Source organism: Bidens hawaiensis, unplaced genomic scaffold (genome assembly GCF_021521415.1).
Source record: "Bidens hawaiensis isolate Kalapana, Puna unplaced genomic scaffold, B.hawaiensis_p1.1 tig00013690_1, whole genome shotgun sequence".
Classification (NCBI taxonomy): Eukaryota; Viridiplantae; Streptophyta; class Magnoliopsida; order Asterales; family Asteraceae; genus Bidens; species Bidens hawaiensis.
In genome coordinates, this window is record NW_027492164.1 from 507448 (window position 1) to 527915 (window position 20468).

At 30.4% G+C, this 20468-nt stretch overlaps 1 protein-coding gene and 1 pseudogene across 1 annotated transcript; one reads left to right on the forward strand and one right to left on the reverse strand.

The window, feature by feature from the left end:
* The first annotated feature begins 13871 nt into the window (after window positions 1-13871).
* LOC143544689 (putative galacturonosyltransferase-like 9 pseudogene) lies at window positions 13872-15094 on the forward strand (annotated as a pseudogene).
* Window positions 15095-15919: 825 nt separating this feature from the next.
* On the reverse strand, window positions 15920-20207 carry LOC143544701 (arginine--tRNA ligase, chloroplastic/mitochondrial-like). The gene is given in 7 exon segments (XM_077036737.1): window positions 15920-16030; window positions 16118-16216; window positions 16298-16516; window positions 16587-16656; window positions 16776-16845; window positions 17001-17124; window positions 20193-20207. Coding segments are annotated over 7 exon segments (708 nt in total).
* Between the last annotated feature and the right edge of the window lie 261 nt (window positions 20208-20468).

Genomic DNA, 20468 nt, shown 5'->3' on the forward strand with positions numbered 1-20468 from the left:
TTTTTTCCGTACAATTCGGTTTCACGGAATTGCTTTGACCACTTTACCATTGAATTCCACAATGAGGGAGAGTTTAAGAACCGTATAGAAACTAAATACGAGAGGAGGGGTATGATTAATGTTGTCGACAGAGTAAATGCAGACTTGTTTTGGGCTTGGATAATGCTCTCTAGGGTTATAGAAAAAAAAACTGACTTAAATTGACAAAATTTCAAACTTTGGACTGAATTGGCAAAAGTATCAAACCACAGGGACGAAAATGACCAATAACTCAAAATAAAAAGAAGAAAGACAAAAATACCCTTAAACTAACGGCATAGCTGGATGCCGTTAGACGGATAGGACGTAATTGGCTAATATTTAAAACTATGAGGACTAAATTGACAAAAATACAAATTTTGGACTGAAGTGGCGAAAGTAGCAAACCATAGGGACGAAAATGGCAATTAACTCCTTATAATTATAACTTTTAGGTTTTGGCATATTTAGCCCAAAAATATACATTTTTATCTTTCTTTGAACCACCTTCAAACTTTAAGGGTTCATATTGCAATTTTGTCATATAACCCATATCATTGAACTGGATTATCCATTACCCATATTCTTATCTATTGGGTTTTCTTGTACCCGAATCTTAATATCACAAAATTGGTTTAACGAATCTTCGTGTATTTGATGAATTTGATCTCGTAATCATTTATAATTGCCAAATTCGGCCTAACCGACACCTTAAACGAGTTAACAATATCAAGTTTTGATCCGCCTTTCCTTTTTATTCTAGCCGACAACTGTACGGACTTGTTCAACAAGACATCCTTCGTAATATCTCAATTAAATTAACAGTTACGGTCTTTAAACCCTAGCCGGCGTTTCCCTTCTATTTAATTAGATTATTTTGGTCGTTTTTATCTCGTTCATCAACCTGTTTGCGCCGGCCCTGTCTAGTCCGATTAACCTTCTTCTCGTCATCAATCAAGGTAACTAATGTTATGGTTTTGATCAAGATATTGAGTAGATCAAATGCCCTAAACTTGTTTTGGTTAATAATACCCGATTGAATCAAATCCAAATTCTAGGGTTTATGTTCAAACCTTGTTTAATCTGTTTCTAGTTATAATTTTTTTGGTTATGTTTTTGATGCATGTAGCTGGTCAGCCCAGTGGTTAAGCAACATGTATCACGGGGGCAGGTCGTGGGTTTGATCCCTGCACCCTTGATTTTTAGCTAATTTACATTATTTTCTTCTTAAACACTTAATAACTATATATTATTAATAATAATAATTAATAAAAACTAGTTTCTTGAAAACCGACTTTATAAATATTTGTTTTCTCATGTTTTGGTTCGTGTATATACGTATATGTAAGTATATATGTTTATATACCTATAATATGTTTATAAAACTAATAAAAATAATTTTGAAGATATATTTTACTTTTATATTATTATTTAAAAAAAAACATGTTTTAATAAATATATACATCAAGTAAACCAATTTTATAAAACAACAAATAATATTTAAATTATGTTTTCATAAATCAAAATAATTATTTTAATAAATCCTTATATAATATTATAATAAATACCTGTTATTGATTATCGAGTTGTTTAAATCAATCTTAAATCCTTACTTAAGTGTATTCGTTATTCTCGTTATTTTAGGCTTTAATGTTCGCATGTGACTTTTCCCGTCTTCTCATTATCTTAATCATCTTTTGTTCGTCTTTGAGGTGAGTACCACATTCCCTTATTTTACTTGTTTTCCACGTTTTGGGGACATATGCGTAAATATATTTCTTATATATACTTATACTCAAAAACTGCAACTTTGTCTTATGTGTTAACAACTTATACCTTACTTGTTTATGTGCTTATTTGCTTTGTATGCTTTCGCATTCGGAGATGTCCAACATAATCTCAGTCTAGTATGATCATACGCCAGTCGTTATAGCGCTGTGCTTCTCGACATCTTAGTTATACTTGCTCTTTTGATTATTTTGTTATTCTCATATGACTTGTTGCAAATTCATATTTTTATTTATACTTTGAACTGATGTGTTGCTCACTCAAACTTGTGTTGACAAAACTATATTATTTTCAACGTATATACAGATATTCGTTTGATGTGAAGTACAAGATCACTTAAGGATTTATGTTAAAAGAAAAACTTAATAAGATATATTGTTATTGATTGATATATGTACCCGTGTATTTGAATTTGTATGGATAATTGTTATTTGGAAATTTATTTAATAGATATCGACACTTTTAATAATGCATGATAGTAACCTTGAGAGTTGTGATAATCAGTTCACGCCCCGACATTTTCGTCGTAGGTTGGGGTGTGACAGTCAAAATACCACACTTTACAGTACTCATCATGGCTTTGGGTATACTTAAAAACATGCTCAGCTCAGCTATTATGGTTTTTGACACACATATTATTGCGCTAATAGTTAAGAGGGAGCGTATGAAAGAATGTGAAACTGGCTTAAACAATAACTGTCCTAAACCAAGTCAAATGCATTTAACCTTTACAAGTTTAATTAAGAGAGAACTTCGGTTTTGATTCCTATGATTTATTAAAATTATCAATTTTGGTTCAATAGTTTATGTTTGGCTTTTATAGTACAATAGTTCAATTAACTATCCGTTTTAGTCCAACCCATTAACGTCATCCACCAACCGTTAGTTAATAAACTTTGAGGGTTTTTTTTGTATTTTTCACAAACTTTTAATTCATATGAATATTTCTTTTTTCTACTAAATATAAATTTTATACTTTTTTTATTTTCGGACTATTATGGCTTATTATATTTTTTTATATATAAACATATACTTTTTATTTATTTTTTTATATATAAACATATACTTTTTTTTTCAAAACTGGAGCTTCTATGCAATTGTATAATTATTTATTTATATTAGAATACTTTTATTTTTACTTATTTTATAGCTGTAATAGTATCTATGCTTTAAAATATATAATATTGATGTTTTAAAGTTTATTTTAATTCTACATTTCTACTAATTTCAAATGATTTATAAGAATTAACTTTTCTACTTTTATTTTCCAATAGTAAAAAGAGCATATATTTATTTACACTTAATTAGCTAAATAAAATTAATTGATCCAACGGTTTTAATAAATGTGCTCTACTCTATTTTCCAATCAAAATTTTCAAAAACTAAATTAAATTAAGTAGCTATGTACCATTACTAAATGCAATCAAGAATTAAAATAAAAAAATTGGTTTTTGAAAACTCTCCGTCAATTGAAAAGTAAAATAAAAACAATATAAAATAAATATATGCTCTTTTTACCATCGAGAAATAAAATAAGGAACGTTGATTTTTCTAAGTCATTTGTAGTTAACAAAAGTCTATAACTAAAATCGTACTTGAAAATAATACTAAATACACTTTTTTTAAATCGACATAATATTACAACTATAAAAAATAAAAAAAATAATAATAAAAGTATTTTAAAATAAATAAATATACACTTGCAGTAAAGCATTAGTTTCGAAAAAATATATTTTTTAAAAATATAAAGTGTATAGATATTTATATATAAACAAATATAATAAACCATAATACTAAAAAATAACAAAAAGTTTAAAACTTATATTTAATAAAAAAGGAAATATTCATATGAATTAAAAGATTGTGAAAAGTAAAAAAAAAGCCCCTCAAAGTTGTATTAACTAACTGTCGGAGGATAACGTTAATGAGTTGGACTAAAACTGATAGTTGATTGAAACTATTATACTATAAAAGCCTAAAATAAACTATTGGACCAAAATTAATAATTTTAAAAAACCACAGGACCAAAATTGAAATTCTCTCTTTAATTAATTATACTCTCATACAACTTGTACACTGATGCTTAGTGGACTTGTACTTTATAATACCCAACTCGGTTTTTAATAAAATTTATATCAAAACGTAAATAAAAATAAGAGCGTTGCAATGGTATGTTTGATTTTTTTAAAAAATTTAATAAACTTAAATATATAAAAGAAATAGTAAAAAAAATAGATTTGAGGAATATGAGGAGAAAGATGAGGGAATGAAAAAGTAATATTGCTTAAATTTACAAAAAAAAAGGCAAAGACAAAGGGGAAGAAATGTAATTATATATATTGTTACGTAACATATTGTGAATTAAAAGGCTATTTTAGCCCTTGAAATTCAAAACTAAATGCTATGAGTTGTAATTATAGCAATAAGTTAGGTACTTCTTAAAATTTAAGAGGTCCCTAACTCCTCTATTATATATAGTAGAGATGACCGTCCATTGATCTATTCCATCGAGTTTTATATCTATTATGTCGGACCTCCATATCTATTACATCGGGCTTTTTAAAATATTTATCGTTCTACACTTTCTAAAATATTTTTTTATAAATATTGTTTGCTCATAATGTTGTTGGTAAAAATGGTAATTTTGGTCATTCCTTATTCTGCTCGTTGGATCTTGATTTTAATTCTAATTTCGATTATATTTAAACAACGTTTTATTTTTACTTCATTTTTGTTTGATTTGGATTGTATTCAAAATCTCATTTGAATAATTTGCCCGAACGCGAACAAAATTTGATAACAAAAAACAACAGTATCAGCCATTGATTAAAATCTTATCCTACGAAGAACAATGCTTCCTAATTATCAAAACTGTTAAAGAAAAGTGTAGCGTTAGCGGTTAGCCAAAGAAAACCAAACTTGGATCAGTTATCAAATAAATATGTAAACCGCAACACGATTATCAAATGCTCCATCTCAAAACCTACTTAACTACATGTTCATCGTTATATTTAAATCTATCACATGTTCACCTTAGAATACATATGAAAAAAAAAATCGAAGATCAATGTGTTCGGTTCACGTGTCGTGTAAATAAAGTTCATCAAAGTTTATGTAACAAGCTGCATAAACATAACCTAAATGAGGATAAACTTGTCGATAATCATAAAAACAATCTACGTTTTGCTTTAACTCGTCACAACATTCTGGGGTTGGTGTTGTGTAGTAATCGGTTGACGGTCTACAATCCTTTATATCTTCAATGGAGCAATCTCGTGATTTTTGTTTTTCTTCGTCTCGTGTAGCAACCACCACCATCATGAACATTCTGATCATTAGAATGCTTAACAACTTGATCATGATGAAGATGAATCAATGTTAGAATGAGAATGTACACACAATAAAAATTGCTTATAGTTAGATCACCATTCACCTATTGAACTTACAATAAAATTTTGACACATGACAATTTTTAAATGGCTATATTTAAGACAACAAATATAACTGTTTTAATGCAAAAGTAATGAAACTGCTCCATGCATATATTAAATGCTTCCGTTTAATTAATAACTTATCTATGACATTTTGCATGTTACATATATACATATGAAATCAATAATATGAGTTTTAGGAGTATTGTAACTTTGTTATAAAAAACATATTGCAAGAAGATAATCAAAATAGTTGAGAAAAAAGTGTGATGGTTTCATAATCGTCTTGCATGTGATTTTCATAACATACATACAAGTTTGCTTAATAAGATTTTCGCAATTCTTTATATAGTTTGTTCTTAAAATGAGCATTTATATGTGTATATGTGTGTGTGAGAGAGAGAGAGAGAGATTTTTTTTTGGGGGAGGGGGGGGGGGGGCGTAGATGATGTTATGCTGGTATAAATGAGTAAAAATTCTCGACATATTTTGGGTTGTTATACTTAACGTATTATGTTCTAAAAAAACCTAACATCTTTAATAAACGTGTCATGTTTGGGTTGAATTGTTTAGTCATGTTTGAATATACTTGTTTAATTAAACGGATCGGGCCATATTCTAGTTGACTTGCTTAAAGTTTAACTAACTTTAACTAACCATTAACTTGATTAACCCAATTGTACAACCCATTACCACATTCACAACCTGATTACTATCTATCAACCCATTCAACAAATTTAATTAAATAAGTTAAAGAAGTTGAGTACTCGGATTACATGATTTTGTGTATATAATGATTATAGACATATTTTTTCAAAAAAAAATTTGCCCAACATGATTATAGAATAATTCCTCTCAGAAAAATATTTACTTTAAATAAATTTAAAAAAAAAAAACAAAAAACCAAAGAAACAAACAAAAAAGTATAGTTAGTTTGAGTAAATGATCCAACACTAGTTTCAGTGAGAAGGAGTAAAAGACAAAACAGGACTGACAAATTAATGCTTATTAATTGGGCACTTGAACAAAATCTATGGGCAATTTTGTAAATAAAATATAAACGCATTAGGTGTTTGTACTGTCTGTAACACATACGTACAACTGTCTTTTTCAGTATCTTTTCCTGCTTTCATTCATTCAAATAATAATAATAATAATAATAATAATAATAGAGAACCCTATGCACACACATGACACATCCATATGTCTTCATGTATGATGTATCTAAACACTTTATTTGAATTAGTTATGGCCCAAGTTATAAATACCGAATTGAATAGTTTGATTAGGTTCCTGAGTTTAAATAAGTTTAGGGCATCCGTCGCGTCTTCAGTTTCTTCCATTGGTTTCATCATTGGTTTCATCGGTTTTCTTTACATCACCGTCCATCGAATTGGGATTTCGGTATGGTGTGACCGAACTGATTTCGAGTTTGTAATGTTGGGTGACCAAATTGATGGAATACCATCCCTAGAGCATTTGGGTACTTGTGAATTGGTCAAATTCATTAGGTGGCATGCGGTAGCTCGGTTTTATTGGTGTACGCTCCTAGTACCCTTATTATTTATAAAAATATGAAAGCATTTAGTATTTTTTTTATTAAATGTGTTTTAAGTGTTAAATAGAAAACAATGAAAAATATATTTAAATAATGTATATTTTTTTATATATAAATTATAAGTATATGTAAGTTATCATGTGTGCATTAATGTAATAATTAAATATTTTATAAGAGTGGATGGAGTGTGTTAAGGGATATCTCCGTTTGGGACCAAAAAAAAACTATATGCAACTCAGAATGACACCATCATGTAAGAAAAAAACGAGACAAGGAGAAGCAGGATGTGAAAGGAGCTTCCGGTGGCTTCGGGATGGAGGAGAGGCACAAAACAATGAAAGAAATATTTTGTTTAGCCTAATTAATAAATAAGTCGAGTTTGAGTTCAAAAGATGATAACGAGTCAAGCTTATACTCTTTGAAATAAGACAAGTTCGACTTAGCTTATTTAAATACTAGTATACAATTATTATCAAAATAAATAAGATATTTAACAAAGTACCACTATCCAAGTTGTAAAGGGGAAACGAGCAAACAAGGAACATGATCATTATCATCTTACTAATCTATTAAATCAATACAATTTGTCACATGTCATTCTACTAGGCTATCCACCTAGGCTTCCACATCACCAAATTTCCATTATAAGAGTCTCTATTATGCTGTCATGTGTCATCTCACACACTATTTAAACCTTAGAATTTTCCACCATCATTTTAATCATTTTAATTTCTCTCTCTCTCTCTCTCTCTCTCTCTGCTTAATTACTTACTCCACCATCTTCTATATTCCGGTAATGTATATCGAGATTAATCGTTTTCCGGTAAGGTTATATATTATACTTTAATGGCCAACAATGTTATATGATTTTCCGGCAAGGTTATATCTTTTTCCGGCAACATCATATTTTCTTCCGGTTATTGTAGATCTAACTTTTTTATCTTTATTTTCATTGTTAAGGTTCTAAATCAAAAACGACGATGAAGCTAATATTTGTACATATTTACGTTATTCCGGTAAGTTTTTCGTTTATGTGTTATATCTATATCAATGGGTGTTTTATATTTATTTGAAGTTTAATATTTTTCCTGTTTTTTTGTTATACATGTTTTTCTTCTAGGTTCTATATAAATCAGCTTCATCCATATTCGGTATCATTATTTCGTTTTTTCGGTAAGACACATTTAAATTATCCGGTTATAAATTATAAGTATAATATTTCATAATATCAATGTTATAAAAAAACTTTATTATTTCAGGTAATATACCCGATTGATTTACGGAAAATTTGATTATAGTTTCTTAATAAAAAAGGGAGATACCATGGTTATTATCATTATTTGTTATTTTTCGGTAGGACATTTAAATTTTTCGGTTATAAATTAAATATCAAATGTTCCATAACATAAACATTAATATTCTACTTTATAATTTCAGGTAAATGTCACGAGTCATACAAACTAATTTCAATTTAAATTATACGAAAAAATCCGAGATACCATAGTCATTCTCACAATTTCGTTTTTCCGGTAACACCTTTAAAATTTTCCGGTTATTAATTATAATTAAAATACTCCATAAATTCAATTTTAATATTTGATTTTATTATTTCAGGTTATTAATACAATTGATTTAGTTTGACTTTCCTTATTTGTCTAAATAACCGAATTAACATGAATATGGTAATTTAAATACTTTAATTATCTCAATCACACTTTAATTAACATAAATATTGAATATTGACTTTCCTTATAAATAATGGTCCATAATAATAATGATTTGACTACAATATATTATTTTATATAGATTTAAATCTTGACTAAAATTTAAAACATAACTTATATTACCGTATTTTTATAGTTTACAAAACTATTCGATTTCTATTTATATTCTAATTTAAAAAAATATTATCATTATAAATTTGGTCACCATATATAAGTATATATAAATGATAGTCATAAAATTTATCACGCAATCAAATTTGACCTTACATATTTAAGGTCAATGTAGGTCAATGCTTTGAATATGGTAATTCTAAGCAATTTTGGTATATGATTAACCATTAATTTATAATTAATGGTCCATAATAATAATAATGATTTGACTAAAATATATTTTTTTATACACATTAAAATTTTGACTATATTGTTACATTTAAATAACTTAATTTTAGAATTAATGATCAATAATTTAAATAATAAGTTGAATAAAATTTTCAAATATAAGTTATATTACCTTATTTTGATAATATTTTGATAATTTACTAACTATTTGATTACTATTTATATTCTAATTTCAAAATTTTATTATCGTTTCTATTTATATTATATCTTACATAATATAAGATATGCAAAACTCGGCATATCGTTTCAAAATTTTATTATCGTTTTTATTGTTGTTTCTAATTTCAAAATTTTATTATCGTTTCTATTTATATTATATTTATATTATATCGTCAACCAACTTTCCATTTGTTTTTATTTGATCATTTTTAATTACGCCTAAATGTTAAAGTAATGTCTAAAAATAAACCCCCAAATTAATAATTTCAATCTTCTATTCGAAATTCAAATTAGAATCATCATTATAAGTTTACTTTTAAGTTACTAAAAATATAATAAGTTGTTGCTTAAATACGAAATTTAAATAAATCATTTCGAATTTATATTTAAATTTCAAATTTTAAATAGTCACTATAATTGCTTAATTTATGGTTAATAGTCATAACATAATTAAACCCGATTAATACGTAATTTCACAAATTAAACACACACTTTTAAAGCTTTTCATAATTTTCAATCTCAACAAACTTTCCATTTTTTTATATTTGACCATTATTATTATGTCTAAATGTCAAAATTAAATTCTAAAATAAACCTCCCGATATCAATGTTTCAGAAATAAAAAACATTTCCATAATTTTTTGAAGTTGACTAATTAACCATTTTTTTTAATATTTTGTAATTATTTCGAAACGTGTTGTGTTAATTTTAAAAGAGTATCAAATTTGTTCGGTATGAATTCGTGTCGTCACAGGTTATTTTTAAGTTATACTATTTTTTTTAACTAAAAAGACATATTCATTTTTCATATATAAATCATTTCGTAACCAAATTTGACAAAATATCAAATTTGTTCGGTATGAATTCGTGTCGTCACATGTTTCATCTACATAATACGTTTAACAAAATTAATATTATCTAATCCTATTATGTTTTAATTTGTTGTCAAAATTTTGAATTTCAAATAAGAACAAATTAAATTATTGATTGTTTTTACTGACTATTTTTGTTAAGCAGTCAATAAATTAGTTTAAAACGGATTTGACATTTCCATAATAACAAATTATATTTTAAAACTTTTTAGAGTTAAATGCATATTTTTTAATGGGTCAGCTCGGGTTTGATTTTCCTTTTAACACACACACACACACACACACACTTATTTAGCAACCGATTTTATGATAAAGTTAATCTTTCCAAAGTTATTTGAAAATTCATTTATTGTAAAACGTTTTTAAGTTTTGAAAGTTTAACAAAATATTAATGTTAATGATTTAAAAGTTTGTTACAAGATTGGTTAAAAATGAAAAATAAGTGTTCAATATGAGTTTCTTTTGGTAGAATGTTTGAAGAAGTTTACAATTTATTCTACTAATAGTATTATTTATTATAATATATTTAATTTGGATGCTATTGTTTTATTAAATTTTCAGGTGATGAAGCAAAATGAGTTTCTTTTGGTAGAATGTTTGAAGAAGTTGACGGTGGTTTAATATGAAAGAACATGTTTATGTCTTTTGTTGATGTTTTTTATTTGTTCGGTGTACATTAACTTATTGTAACTTTTAAATATCTAGACAAAATAAATGGTTAACGTTTTGGTCTGAAAGTTTGAAGAAGTTTCGTGTTGCTTGAGTTTGTTATTTAAATTTATTATGTTTGTTGACATGTTTTTCCACCCGCGTGTTACGCGGGTATATACCCTAGTTAATTAATAAATATATTCATTTAATAACAACAAATTCTTCACTCTTTATAATAAAGCAATATTAAATTATAGGTTGTTCATGAAAGACTACCACATATAGTAAGAGAGAAACAAACACTTGACAAAGTGTCTTATATTTCATTTAAAAGTTAAAACAATGCACTACATTTCCATTTAAAAAAATGTTATATATTTACCGCCATTAAATCTTTACCCCAGTATATCTGTTACATCATATGAAATATATGATTTTTGCAAACAACATACATATCACATATGTGAAATCATACGAGGTGTATAAAATAAACTTGTACATCATACTATTGTGATCTTAGTCAATTTTAGTTATATACAAGTCCACGGAACAACTCATTTAACATCTTATGCGGGTTTCAGGGTTTGTATATACATTCTCGCATATCAAAGTCTATATGCGATTGTATGACCCATATGACATGGTTAAAATGTTATACGAGTTGTATAATATGTACGTCAGTGACATGTCAGTGATGTTCGTATATTTGTTTAAAAAACATTTTTTTATAAAATTGTATATAGTAAGAGCAGGTTCATGGAATTTAAAGTGGATTGACAATACATAAGCCATGTCGGAAAACAGAGGAGGTGGTGGGCCACGTGGCATGTGATAGGGTAACTGTGGTGCACCAGTCCGCTGACAATAGCAAATTTATGCATGTTTTTTTATTTTAATTTAATTATTATTTAAATAAATTGATATTAAAAAACACTTTAATTTTAGCTTTCTACACATCTGCCACCGTTATATTCCACAGCTGGATTTTGCTTTTGTCCTTTTTTGCTCTTTATTTAATTAAGTGTAATTTATATCATTTAATCATAGCTTTGAAAAGGAGTGGCTGAGAGACCGTGGCTTTAATCATTTATTTAATCATAGCTTCGTACCGGGACAGGCGGTTTTGAGAGCGGAGTCTAGGAAGGTTGCAAAGTATGAAACATCGTGTTTGGAGAATCAGCACGTGTTCATTCCATTTGCCTTCGACACTTTTGGATCCTAGCTCCCGAGGCGGTTCGCTTCTTGGAGCGGGTGCAGAAGGTGGTCCACAGTGACTCGCAGAGCCCGAGGAACCAAGGATTTATATTTAGTAGAATAGGCTTTGCGATTCAAAAGGGGATAGCTGCGCAGCTTGTTGCTCGCTTACCCATTATCCAGATGTAGTTCGGTTTGTGTTATATATAAAAGGATCAATATTATCTGAATCGAAACGAAACGCATCATGCACTTTTATACCAAGAACTTCAACCCTAAAGAGTTAATGCAATTTTACTAGAGCATTGATTTATGTTTAAACAGACTCTAGCCATCATATATAGAGTTCACAAGGGTAGGTTGTGCCAAACTTGTTTACCATTAAATATACGAGTCGTATAGGATAACTCAATTCGTTTAGATTTTATAGTATGACAAAACTTATAGAGTTAACCAGATAAACGAAGATGAATAAAATTTATAAACTTATAGTCCTATTTATATGTAGAATACTAAATTTGTCAAATAGTTTTTGAAAGAATACTAAATCTGCAAACATATAATTTTCGGTGTAATCTTATACTCGTCAATGTTACTTTCACGTGACATCACCCAAGAATCATGGACAAGACACCAAATTATGCGTTTATACGAGTCACATTACAACACATATAAATACGAGGTTGTGGGGGTACCATTGGCGTGCACCCGAAGTCTATTCAATTCGTATAAGCATATACGAGTTGTATAGACCCTGAAGAGATGGTGTTTGAAATTGGGGGTCGGTGTTCAAATATCACCTCTCATACATTGAGATGATATTTGAAATAGTTTTATTCTTTTTTTTATTATATGTAACTTTATAAACTTTTGTTTAATTTTACATCATTTGGTTTTTAAGACGATACTTTCAATTTTAAACACTAAACTATGGTTAATTTTGTATGAGATAATGAAATTGATGAGTGAATGAAAATGACAAGAGAATTAAATGTATAATGAATCATCATCATTTTATTGTCTTATTTCACTTATTTTTGGATGTAATAAATAATTACCTTATTTTGTTTAATAGTAGTTTGGTAAATACAAAACATGAGATAATGAAAAAAATGGCAAAATACTATTGCCTAGAAGTAAATAAAATTTAACAAAATACTTATTCATTTAACCAAACTGAAAATAAGACCACCCACAAATAATGCCTATTAATTTATGTATATCAAACTCAAAACCTAACAAACTATGACTTAAACTCTTATAAACTTATCATAATAAAAAGATAATTCTGACTTCAAAATTTAAACAACTTGATAAACTTAGATAATAGACTCAAACTCAAACTCTAATAATTTAAACAATTTTCAAGATTATCCTTTTTCTGATCGTTGTGGCGGATAGATGGTGGTGGAGACGACGACGATAAACTTATCATGTAACGACTTATAACGAACTATTTGCTTTTTTAACTGTAAGCAAAACTTTATTAGTTGACAAAAATATTTAAAATTTAGTATTTCGTCTATAGTAACTTCTCAATCAATTGCTAATTAATCATTTGTTTATTTTAGCTAACCATATTTACGAAAATCCATTTTTTACGTATAACAAGCAAAATTTTATAAATTGACAAAAGTATTTAGTTTTGTATCATTCGGTGCTCAACTGCTCATTTATAATCCTCTACAATTATTTCTCTAAACGGTTATTTATTAATAACGAGGCATCCAAATACTTTATTTAAAAATTAAAAAAAGTTTTTTTAAAACGAGGCATTCAAATACTTTATTTAAAAATTAAAAGTAGTTTTTTTTATTCAGATCTCACCGGTGACAAAAACTGTCGTATCAGCTTAGCACCCAACAGTTTCATACTCGAAGATTGAAAATAGCTCAAGTGAACCGGTGAAAAATAAGTTATTCGAATGACCGTTTGACCACTTTGCTTGCCAGCAAGCTATACGCACATTATATACATACACTCTCACCTGTATCTATATATATATATATATATATATCGATAATGTACATATATAAATACACTCATATCTCTATATCTCATTATAAACAATCACAAACACACAGAGTCACCGTTGACCACCTTCTCGCCGGAGATGAAACCCTAACTCTCAAAACCTTCCAATAACCGTCATCTTCACTGGAAAGATGACGTCATCTCCGATCAATCCTCTTCACATTATCCTCTTACTATCTCTCCCACTACTCTCCATCGGCATCCGCTCTTTTCCGGCCACCGATGACTTCACCTCCGGCAACCAGCTCTTCCAGTTCACCGAGTCGCCGGAGTACCGCAACGCCGCAAGCTGCCGTACCTCCGCCGTACACGTGGCAATGACCTTAGACTCCGAGTACCTACGTGGCTCAATCGCCGCCGTACACTCCGTCCTCCGCCACGCGTCGTGTCCGGAGAACATCTTCTTCCACTTCATCGCCGCAGAGTTTGATCCGGAGAGTCCACGTGTCCTCACGCGATTGGTCAGAAACACGTTTACTTCTCTCAGTTTCAAAGTTTATATATTCCGGGAAGATGACGTCATCAACTTAATATCCACGTCAGTCCGGGTCGCGTTGGAGAACCCGTTGAATTACGCCCGGAATTATTTAGGCGATATACTTGACCCGAATGTGAAACGGGTTATATACTTGGATAGTGATGTTGTATTGGTGGATGATGTTATAAAACTATGGAATATAAAATTAAATAATAACCGGGTTATCGGAGCCCCGGAATATTGTCACGCGAATTTTACTAATTACTTTACTGACGCGTTCTGGTCCGACCCGAGTTTAAATCAGACATTTGTGTCTGAGACCAGAACGGGAACTAGATCACGCCCGTGTTATTTTAACACGGGCGTGATGGTGATGGACTTAAGTAGGTTTCGTAGGGGGAATTACCGTAGAAACATCGAGAATTGGATGGAGATTCAACGGAAGAAGCGGATTTACGAGTTGGGATCGTTACCGCCGTTTTTGTTGGTTTTTGCGGGTGATATTGAAGCGATTGATCACCGGTGGAATCAGCATGGGCTCGGTGGGGATAATGTGAAGGGGAGTTGTCGGTCGTTGCATCCGGGTCCGGTTAGTTTGTTGCATTGGAGCGGGAAAGGGAAGCCGTGGGTGCGGTTTGATGAGAAGAGACCATGTCCGTTGGATCATATTTGGAAGGTGTATGATCTGTATAGGAAGAGATCTCAACCGTTGGATTTTTTTCAATTAGTCGTAGTTTTTTAGAATATTATTTGGATTCGATTCGGATTATTTGGTTAAGGAAAAGATTTTTTTTTTTTTTTAGGTTTTGTTTTTTAAGGTGCTGTTTGTTTTTGCAGACATAAACTGTCTGCAAGCTGATTTCATCTGTTTTCATGTCTGCAACTGAAGATGTGGTCTGAAGATCTGCAAGCTGAAAATATAAGACTGTTTGTTTTTATAAGCTGATACTGTCTGCAAGCTAAATAACTATTATTATTATATGTATCCAGAAAGAAAAAAACATTTGCGGTGATGATTATCGAAAACCACATCTCTTAAAAGTTAAAACTGACCTCACGAATTCGAGTATCGCTGCTCCTCTATATAACTAGACCGATATAGAGGAGCAGCGATACTCAAACTCGTAACTTTCACGAGAAACCCACGAAACAAGTAGTTGGAAAAACAGGTGGTCTAGCTCAAGAATCACTTTTCAAGCAACGAAGAATTAATCGGTTTCCAGTGAGTTGCGAGCCCCTTGATTCATTCTAGTAAATCAGTCTTAACAATAAAGAGAGAATGTGTTTGTAATGGATCTTGTCACTGGTTATATTTTTGTCTTTTTTGGTGAAGAAGTAGGACTAGCGTCTAGCGATCACGCCAAAAGAAGTCATGGGGCTGGTCAGTGGTCAACAAAGGTTGGTTAAAAGCAAGTATCGGACTAAACTAAGCCTGTCTTTAGACGGTTCAGATCAGACCTTAGACAGACTGAGGTGTTCGCCTCATACGCTTCTCGTGACTTAAGCCACGAGCACATATTTAACTGGAGACTGCTGATCAAACTAGAATTATAATATATATCAAGCATTAAAGTTACTATTCAAAACATTATTCACACAACTTCAAATGTGTATTAGATTTTGTAGACAGGGGTAATGCCCAAAAGATGAAAGCATTTCCTCATCACCACTGCAGTTGCCTCACACAATAATAATCGGCTCGTCTCCTCAGCAGACCCGACAACCTGCCCGATATCCAAAAGTAACGACAACTCCCTTATATAATAAATAAACAAGATTCTATAAAATAAACAATTTCTCGGAAAGTATACCTTGCACTCTGAGTAGAAACTTGTAAACTTCTCGGATAAATCATATAGATATTCACACAAGACGTTTGGTAACAAATTTGTGCAAGCATCTTCGACCGCCTTTAAAACAAATTAAAATAAGATGTTTGACCGGTACTTCAAATTATAGACAAAAATGCTTGATTTTGGTTCATTTCTTACCTCAGCAAACCGGAGCAAATGTAATCCCAGCTTGCGTTCATCGTCTGTATGTAATAATATTTGCCCCTCCTGTCACAAACATGTCGATATTTTATTTCAACTCAAAATTAAATAAATAAATAACTCTTCCCTTTTCAACTCCTCTATGTCTTTACCGGATTTTCTGATAATCGAACATATTCGAGCGTGTGCATACAGCAGATATACTGCAGTATTACCCTATGTATCAAAAAAATATGTGCAGGTAAGAAACAATAACGGTGTCACGGTTTCAAATTAATAAAAGCACCTTGTCATTAAGCATCTGATCAAAATTGAACGTGTAACTGGTCGATCTGTTATTCTTCAGGTCTGCATACCTGTTAAGAACACAAATAGTCAAAACAATATAACTTGTTGCAGTAATAAATGTGTTGGTGCTAATAGCATGAGCACAATAACCATGGTAAAAATAATAATAAAAGCATGATAAACTTACTTAACAGCACCGTATCCAACCGCTTCAGCAGTCTGCTCAAGCTCCTCAGCAGTCCGTTCGGCCGCCTTACCTAATAAACTCATAATTATTGATTGACTTCACTTGAATGATAATAATAATAATAATAATAATAATAATAATAATAATAATAATAATAATAATAATAATAATAATAATAATAATAATAATAATAATAATAATTAATAAAGTAATAAGAGGTTATACCTCGTTCCACAAGAGCTGCTTTACAACGAGTTTTAGCTTCATCCAACCAGCTTAACGACTTCAGTATGGGAGGGGCTGGTCGGAGGAGAAGAGGGAGGTCACCAGATTTTAGGGTTCTTATATCCTGAAACACTATTAATTACTTGAAACGATGGTGTATAGAAGGGTTAATTGAGTGAACTGCAGCTGGCATAAAACGTAATAACGATCTTTCGAGATCAATTCTAATATTATACCTAAACCCGACCCCCCCTAGTTTAGGGTTTTGTTTTTCAATCAACACCATGGGAGGGGCTGGTCGGAGGAGAAGAGGGAGGTACCTGGTCGGAGGAGAAGAGGGAGGTACCTGGTCACCGGAAAAATGATCGGAGGAGGAGCGCCTGATGTTGTGTGCGTACCTGGTCGGAGGAGAAGAGTGAGTAGGGTTTTGTGAAGATGTTATAAGAAAGAGATCTGTGTCTTATTTTTTAAGAGGAAATAAGATGTGTTCAGATCTGTTTAAAAAAAAAAAACAAACAGTCTTCAAGGGTGACGTCTGCGCGCCTGCAGACATAAGCTCCCTTGAAGATGTTTGAAGAAAAAACAAACACCCCCTAAGTTTTTGTATTTTTGGAGGATTTGGTGATTCAAAGATGACATATTGGTAGAGAATAGGGATGTTTAGTGATATAAATAGAAAATTTGATTTGTTCTTGTGATTCATTTCATCTCTGTAATGTTTTGATATGGTAATTTAATTGTTTTATGATTATTATTTTTACCTATAGTTTTAATAATAGTATGACATACTGATCGGTAGTGAGTTGACTCGTATAATTTGTTGTAGGTTTACACTTGATTTTCACTTATTTCCCGCTTTCAAGAAGTTTCCTTGTAGGTTTACGTATCTCATTTGTGTTCATGCCTAAGAGCAAAGTCGAAAAGAAATTAACTGAATCGCGGGTTATTACATGAGAATGATGGATAATGATGTATAACACATAGCCTAATGTGTAGATGGCCGGTATAAGTAAATAAAAATTAGGATTATGATTTTTTTTCTAATAAATGATATAGATAATGTGGTTTTGTCATTTCATAATCACCTTCTTATCTAAAATTCAAACTGAATAAATTGAACTCGATAACCCGAACAAACTGAAAACCGAATCGATAGACTCATAACAGATTATAGCATGTAATCTCCCTGATTAAGCTATAGTAACACACCTTACAAAGTACATAAAATTGTAATTTTTAACATGCAATATATGAAGTAAAATAGTATTCAAAATGTATTATATTATATATTGTTTCTCAATTAATTACATGATAGTTTATGGGGCTTGGTTTGGAGGTTTGCTTATGACAATTGATTGGAATTTTTAACATGTAGCACCGAAATATTTCAGAATAATAAATAAGAATTATTAAACGTTAAATGGAAATCATACAAGAAAATCTAATATATTTATGAGAATATAAGTTAGGTGGTTAATGACAATTAAATAGAGGTTCATGTGTTTTGGTACCATTAATTTCATTTCCATAATTGAATATATGTAAAATAAATGTTGTCTATTGGAAAATCATGTCTAGCAGTTAATTGAAAACTTTAAACTAGTGTTATTAAAGAACTTAGGACATCCATAGTGCGCTTCACTAACGCCCAAAAACCATCTATGACGCCCAAACACTATTATGCCTTGGGCGTGTTTTGACAAAGAAAAGTCCATGTTTTTTTAGCAACGGCATCAATTATTACAAAGGTTTTAACCACTATACTTAAAAAATGAAAAAGTCTCCGCGCACATATGTCATTGACGTAACATGAAAAAAATGACGTTTTTAACCTCTCTGAAAGAGGCATCTCAGGAATAACCCCATCAAACTTACATTGTATAATGTATATTCTTTAGAAATATAAGTTAGAATTTATAAAGCAAGATAAAATATATGATGCAGTTCAAAAGAAAAAAAATATATTTGATGATGATTTATCAAAAATGAAAATTTAATTTCACACTATTATGGGTTGTAAAATTTTGTGGGAGTTGTTGTATAGGGTTATGATTGGTTAATTTTGATAAGTGATGATTTAAAGGCAAAGGTAATGGGAAGATGAATGTGTCAAACACTCCCCTTTGCTTAGCCATTGGAAGTGGTTTTCACTTTTAATCACTTTTTCAAAGTCTTTTCTTCTCCTTCAAGGGTAATTATTTCAACTACTTTTATTATCTTGGTAAACTTCTTAGACGTCTAGCACGTTTTAGTTGCTAAATAAGCACATCAACGTTGGTTACACCGGCGTTGGGACGTTAATGCGACGGTATTAATGAGGGGCAATAACTCATTAATGACCGTTGCAAATGAATTTAAGTGGGGTCCATTCAATCAAACTTTTTTTATTTGTTTTATTTAATCATAGTTAACCTAGAACTTAGATCATGCGTAGTTAATAGGTACATCCGGGTATTTTACGTCATGTGGCGCCTAGTAAGGTTTTAGGCAATTTGCAAAAAATGGGTATAGTGGGAAAAATACCCCAAAACGCCTCTCTCTCCCCCCTCTCTCTCACAAAACCCTCAAAATTTGTGCCATATCCGTGTTTTGTAGAAAACCCTACTCCAAAACGCTATGCCAAAAAGAGGGGGGGGACGTTTTTGTGTGATAACTCCACAACTTCATCCCATTATGGATGGTCTTATAATAGTTAAATGGCGAGTTGGTTTTCTAATGTCTACGTGGGTGGATGTTATGTTATTTTTAGTTAGCCCACAACACATAGTCTTAATGCATTTAAATGTATATTAACACTTTCATTACATAATCAAATATAAAAAATTGAGGAAAAAAGTGAGTATTTGTATATATTCATTTTCATTTATTTGTAGTGTACTTATATTTTATAAGTTGTACTTTTACAATAAATGATAATAAAAAAAACAAATAGTATAGAGAAATGAGTGAAATGAAGAAAACATCGAATCCAAGAATGGTCAAAGTTCATGTGGCCTAGTTGCTCTTAAGCTAATACATTGATAACATATATTCCCTCCATCTTATTTATTTTATAAAGATGAATTAATTTGAATATTTCTATGGGTTACATCACATGGTGGCAAATGACATTTTCTAATGGAAGAGAATATATTCTAATGTACTTGTGTTCATAAACATTGCTTTCATTGTTAGATAAGCATGAGGAGATACCTCCAATGCCAACATTTAGAAGTATAGAATATGGAATCCAAGGATAGCATTATGTTGCAAGCAAAGAGGTAGGCAAGAAATGAATATAACAAAAGGAACTAGCATATGTTCCTTTCTCAATATCGAATCAACGCGTATTTGTGTTGAAATACTTATACGTGTCTAGTTGGATGTTTATTGTTAATATTAATAAAATCGTCACAAATATAAGATTGAAAAGTTAATCGAGAAAATACAAAGACAAAATTCAAGTTTAGAACTAAAAAAACACATAAT